Genomic DNA, 6,598 nt, shown 5'->3' with positions numbered 1-6,598 from the left:
AAAAAAAAAAAAAAAAAGAAACAAAAAAATACACCCAAGATAAATAACGCAGAGGAACTGAATTTCTGAAGTAGGCAAAGTTGCAACTTTCGATTCCCCCCCTCCCCCCATGACTCCACTGAGTCTTGGGAAACAACACCAGGACCGAGAACACAGAGGAGCCAGCTGGGCAGGAGTGAAGAGCTCCTGGTGACCTGGGCACTTTCTCCTTCATGTCCCTGACCTGGCAGGAGCCGCTTTAGGACACGGATCCCAAAGGAGCAAGAGGTACCAGGAAGCGCCGCTGATCTGCACAGAGCCCTTTGCCTGCTGCTGCCCCACAGGGAACAGGTCAGTGGAATGTTTGCCTTCCTCCCTAGCCCACCTTCCTCTCCTGCAGCAGCTGCTCTGTTCCTGCCACCCTCTCCCGGTGACCCCAGTGCCCTCCCCAGCTCCTCCCTCCTCTGCCCTGTGCATCCCGTCTGTATCTTGACACTGAAATGGGCCAGAACAAACTTTCTAACACAATGCAAAGCATGAGGGAGCCAGAATTCTTTACCTGCACAGGACACAGAGGGATCTCTCCTTGTATTGTGTGTATGGTGAGACTCTACAACTGGGTATTAATCCATTAGAACCACATGTAGGCATTGAAAAGTTTTTCTTATCTAATACACAAACACCATTTTCCTAGAACTCATTTCCATGCATCCACCTCCTCCTGCAAGTCCTTTTATGATCCTGGAGGTTCATTAAGAGGGGTCTCTCTGGTGCTCATATTCAATGAATGCTGCCATATTAAAGGTGCCCTTGCCTTGAACTTTTCCTCTGGCCATGCCCTGTTGCCTCTTGTTCCAGAATTTACCCCAAAACCACTGCAGGCCTCCTTATCTGTTTCTGCCCTGGTTCCTGCCATGTTAGACATCCTGTGTGCCAGCCTTTGCATCCTGTGAGAAACAACCGCCCACTTTTTAAAATTTTTAAAGGTTCATTAAACCGTAATAAAAAATGCAACAAAAGGAGTAAATAAGGAGAAGCAGGCCTGGGAGCTTCCCTCATGGCTGCCCACCACGTGGCTGGCTGATCTTCAAGATGGATGCTTCACCTTTGATACCCCGGGGGTTGCATCAGCTAAACCTGGCCCCTCCCAAAGTCTGTCAGTCAGCCCTTCTTTGGGTTTATTGCTGGAGCCTGCTTTCTTGCAGCTTGACTGGAGGGTCAGGTGTTTTCATGCTGCACCTCTTCCCCCCAGCAACAAGCTTTTGTACACCCCTTCTTTCTACCTGTCCTAGATGATTCAGGCTCTCTGATGGCAACAGTACAGAGGGGGGAGAAGGGGACTATGGGGAGAACAGGGGACATCTAAACAACAGACAACAATAACATAATTATATATCAATAAAGTTTCTCTTAATATTGACACAGTATTCATCCCTTAACTGTGAGAGTCGATCATCTCTTTATCCATTTATAACTAACACATCCTTTAAAATTTTGGCCACTTTGCTTTTGAAAAAGTTCAGAAGAACTGAAAATGTTTATTTTCTGTGTTATTTATCAGCCTCCTGCTAACCAGCCCGACCTTCCCACCTCCCTCTCCCACCCCACAGTTTCCACCACACTCTTCCCCTGCACATCTCAGTCCTCCCCACTGAATCCTTCCCACTGCAGGGAGCTGCTGAGGAGCCGCATGGTCCATCCCTGGATTCTCCAAGCACTGACTGCCCATCCACTCTGACCACAGCCAGGGGCCACATCCCACTGCCTGCCCAGCGTCCATCCATGGAGGTGACCACCGTGTCCTCATCTCCTGCCTCACCCACTGAAGGAGATGATCTGTGTGAGACAGATGTCACCAGCGTGGCCATACACAGTGTGACCCTGCTCATCTGCCTCTGTGGGCTGGCTGGGAACGGGGCTGTCATCGGCCTCCTCAGACTGAAATCCAGGAACTCTGGCATCTTTAACCTGGCTGTCATTGACTTCCTCTTCCTCCTCTTTACGGTCCCCTCTGCCCTCCTCATTCTGATGGAGGACGTGTCCTGCTCCCCTATCCTGCCCTTCATGTACGTGAACTTCGTTTTCCAGCTGTCAGCGGTCTCCGACTACTGGGTGCTGTTGTGGCTGTAGCACAGCAGCGATGTGTCGTATATGGACGACTGCAAGCTCCTCTGCTGCCACTGTGACCTTCCCGAGCGCCTGTTGTGGGTGCTGGAGATTTTCCAATACTGGGCCTTCTTTGCTCTCTTCACTGTCATTCCCTCAGTGACATTCTTGTGCCCATCACACGAGCAGGAGCACTGCCGGGCAGCTCTCATCTCCATGTACACCATCATGCTGCTCCTCTTTGTTGCACCTGTGATCATTTTTCACACAGTTGATTTCATTAAGGCCAAGTGGGGCTCCCAGCAGCAGCAACACGAGAGCCGTGACATTGTTATCTTTGTCATTGTGCTCTTCACTCTCCTCCTCAGTTTTTGCAATTTCCTGCAGCAGCTCGGTTACATCACTGTGCCCTCTCAGGTTGCTTTCCTACTTCACCTGCATCAACAGCAGCATCAAACCCTTCATCTACTTCTTGACCGGGAGATGCTGGAGGCCCTGCTCCATGGGGTCCCTCCGACTCTCCCTCCAGAGGGTCTTTGAGGAGCCAAAAGAAAAAACTGACGACAGTGATGATACCAGAACAGACACAGCAGTCTGAGCCTGCTGATCCCTTCCACTGCTCTGCTGAAGGACCTTGGCACGAAGCCTGAGTCACCTGATGGATCAATATTCACGGGATCACCTCTCCATGGTGCTGTATTCCTGCAGGAGAAGGGAGCAGGGGCATTGCCTTGGGTGATTTTTGTGGGATGCTCTGCAGGGAGCACATTGGAGCATGGCTTTCCTGCTCCCTCCTGGATCCACATGGCTCCAAGCAGTGCAGCTGGGCTCAGTGCTGTTCCCCAGCTCTATTCCCCATGGAATGACCCTCATGGCCTCGGCCCCAGGGAATGAACTCCATCTCCTTTGGCTCAGCAGATGACTTTCATGGTGTTTTCAGGGAGCTCTTGCCTGCAAGAATGGGACACCTTAATCACTGGGGACACACCCAGCATGGGGGGGGCAGTGATTTCCCTGCAGGGCTGGTGCCTCTGGATGGCAGGAGAGGGGCTGGGATCACACGGAGCATCCTTCCCCTTCTGTCCAGCAGAGCCAGCCCTGCATTCCCAGCTGATGGGAAGGGACACCAGGTAGGGCTGCAGAGCTGGGGAGGGACAGCAACATTCCCTTATCCTTTCAGTGGGAATTTGTCACATTCTTCAATTCCAGAATTAAATCCTTCTGAGTAAAGTGCAGGGTCGATAGTGAACTGCTCTGGACTCCTGTGCCTGTATCCAGAATGTACATGGAATATGGAAATTCCCATCAGCAGATGCTTGCACCATTTAATTGCACAGAGATTAGGAGGTTATGCTGCTCTTCTGCAGAATGGGGCCATCCATGCTCTGGTTCCCCAGCATCAGTGTCCAGGGAAGCCCTTGAGCACCTCCATCCTGAACCTGGCCACCCTCAGGAGGAGCTGCACAGCCACTCTGCACAGCAGCTCCAGCCACAGCCCAGCCTGTCCTGATCTTTGGCATTCTGTAACTACCCCTCAATCAAGTTTGGATTCATGGTTTTGGTTTCTTTCCACTGTGGTAGTCCCAGCCTCTGAATTTGTTGAATAAAGAATATCCAGGTGTCATTGCAGAGCCTGTCTCTGTTAAACAGTGTCCAAAATGGCTCCTTTCCTTCTTTTATCCCATTCTAAAGCCTCTGGCTGCTCTGGGAGCAGGGCAGGTCCCTGTCTCATACCAGAGCCCTTCCTAAGGCACGTGCCTGCAATGGTTGGGATGATGTTGGCAGCACCAAAAGCTCCTGATTCCTCCTGGCAGAGACCTGGGCAGCAGCCACATCTCTTGCTCAGGGGGAAGTTGTCCCTCCTTTTCCCACTGCCTTAAATCCAGGGGAAACCAACGTGCCACTGCTTCTGGAAAGGGAAGTGAGAGTGAAAGCTGTGGGTGGAGTCAGGCTGTGGAGACACACGTGAGGTTAAATACGTTAGGAGCATTTATGCACAGAGTTGTTAATAATTAACAGAAGAGACATGGAAATCTGAGAGGGATTTTCTCTCCATCTCTCCCATATCCTGTCCTTTGGAAAGCAGAAACTTTCCAAGGTACAACCTCTTGTCCATGGAAGAACAACTCAGCCAGGGAGTCCCTCCCAAGGCAAGTACAGAAGGATCATTGTCCTTCCATGTACTTTTTCTACTTCTCAGCACCTTCATTGTCTCCTGGGTCACCCAGGCCACTCTCCACCTGAGCTTCCTTTCAAAAGAGCAAGACTTCAAAGCAAAAGGTTTCCTGGCTATCCCTGCCCATGGAAGAAGGAGAGATGGAATGAGATGATCTCTACTGTTCCTTCCAACCTGTCCTGGGTGACTTTATGAGCTGAATTGTGTCCCCATTCATCTGTTTAGCCCAGAAATAGGTTTTGCACATTTAAGACTGGTTCTTGAGCAAAGAGGGGGAGAGCAGATGCAGCTTGTTTTCAGCAGTTGCCCTCACTCCTCCCCATTCCTGCTCCCAGACCGTGCTGTCTGCAGCACAGACAGGCAACAGAGAGCTCTCCTTTGCTTTTAGGCTTTTTCAGCTAGCTGAGGTAGAGAAGTTCCCTGCACTGTGGTTTTCCTTTTGCTTGGAACTGTTCAAACCTGCTCTAGACTGAAAACCCAGAAGAGCACTGGGAGCTCACACCTGTGGCCCACCGGGGCTGGGACGCGGCATTTTCCAGCACCAGAGGGACGGATAAGAGACTGAGTGAGCCAAACTGCACTGCACAACAAGGACTTGCTGAATGTGCCAACTCTTCAGAACAGAAAGAGATTTTATTGTGTAATATTGTTTTCATTTCTTATGATTGTGAATACTTTCCTTGTTAAATAAACAGGTTCTTCCACTTTTCTCTAAGGAAATATTTTCCTGAACCAGCTGAGGGAGGGGCTGCTTCAATGTGTTTTCTAGAGGGATCCCATTTGAAGGTTTCCTCCCAAATTTTCCCTAACCAGGACACAACCCAAACCATTGCATGAGGATTCCTCATGACATCCAGCATCCAGCCCAGGCAGGAGTTCCCCTGCTGCACACAGCAGCAGTGTGGCAGAGCTCAAGGAGCATTTGCACAATGCTCTAAGGCATGATTCTTGTAGATCACTTCCAACACTGGATATTTTACTGTTCTACATTGTGATGACTCTGTTTCATGATGATTCCACCTGATGATGACTCCCCTGTGTTGTCCCTATGCCCTGGCTCTGGCACAAAAGCCTCGAAGGCCCTCTGCAAGGCAACACTACCAGAGGGGGTGAATTCCTTTGCACAGCTCCAGGCCAGGAAGTAAATCAGAGGGAGGGCACAGCTCTTGGCACAGGTGAGCAGGAGAGAGGTGCTGGGGGCAAAGACAGAGAAGTCAAATGCCGTCAGCAAGAGCCAGTGCCCAAAATCAGCAGTGAAGAAGGGGAAGGAGATGACAGGAGCAGTAGGAGCAGGGCACAGAGCTCCCCTGGGAGCTGTTTCCATGAGCAGCACAGGAGCCTGGCCAGCAGGGCCAGAGCAGAACAGGTCAGGGTGAGCACTGAGAAGAGGCAGCTCAGCACCAAGGCCATGGGCACCAAAGGGCAGCAATGGAGGGTGGCAGTGAGCAGGAAGGAGAGCAGCCAGAGCAGGGCACACAGGAGCACCAGGAAGCACTGGGAGCAGTGGCAGGGCCAGCAGGACACGGGAGGACAAACAGAGCTGTGACAGCACTGAGGGCTGTCAGAGAGGAGACAATGGCAGTGAAAGCCAAGAGGATGGGGACCTTCAGCCCAGCTGGGGGCAGAAGCTCTCTGGGACAGAAAATATGCCCAGGGTGATGGTGATGGAGAGCAGGAAGGTGGAGCCAGCCATGGCCAGTCTGAGCACACAGGGGGTGATGGGGCTCCTGTGGATGCAGAAGCTGAGGAGCCAGAGCACAGCCCCATTCCCACCATCCCACACAGGCACAGCAGCAGCAGCAGGAGCTGGACAGGCACTTTGCTCCACTGCCTGTTGTCACCCTGGCTCCAGTTGTCGTGGCTCTCCTCATCCCAGCTCCCCTTGGATGCCTTCCCACAGGGCTGGCTCCAGCAGGCAGGGCTGGCTCCCTCCCTGCCAGGGGACAAAGTGCTCATGGTGACACCTCTGCTGCTTCTCCTGCCCTCACACAGCTGCAGGGGTGACAAACAGACACACCAGAGCAACGCTGCTGTCCCCCAAACATGGCTTTTCCCATCTTTTCCCACCCACAGCTTCCATGTGGAGCAGCACAGGGAGGGGTGAGGGACAGGACAGATGGCAAAGAGGATGTGGGAGCCTGGTCCTGTGTGCCTGGCACAAAAGCCAGGGAGATACCTCCCTCCTGACTGTGGAAACGACAGAGCTGGAGCAGGAAAACAATTGGAGAAGGAGAGGATTGCCCATGGAGATATCAGAGAGCAAACGGCTTTGGGATGGATCTGAGCTGGACTCTCAGGTGTCACTTGATATCACAGAGCTGCTGGATTCCTTCAGCA

General features: G+C 52.0%; 1 protein-coding gene across 1 annotated transcript in view; it reads left to right on the top strand.

The window, feature by feature from the left end:
• Positions 1–74: 74 nt before the first annotated feature.
• LOC102034432 (mas-related G-protein coupled receptor member H-like) overlaps positions 75–6,598 on the top strand; it is an 11,855-nt gene continuing 5,331 nt past the window's right edge. The window contains exons 1-2 of the mRNA XM_014311627.2: positions 75–330; positions 1,651–1,767. Coding sequence (XP_014167102.1) covers positions 1,762–1,767 — 6 coding nt within the window. The 5' untranslated portion in view covers positions 75–330; positions 1,651–1,761. The remainder of the gene's footprint in view (positions 331–1,650; positions 1,768–6,598) is intronic.

This window comes from Geospiza fortis, unplaced genomic scaffold (genome assembly GCF_000277835.1).
Source record: "Geospiza fortis unplaced genomic scaffold, GeoFor_1.0 scaffold1792, whole genome shotgun sequence".
Lineage (NCBI taxonomy): Eukaryota > Metazoa > Chordata > Aves > Passeriformes > Thraupidae > Geospiza > Geospiza fortis.
Note: the sequence above shows the minus strand (reverse complement) of the source record. Positions and strands in the feature narration are given on the sequence as shown.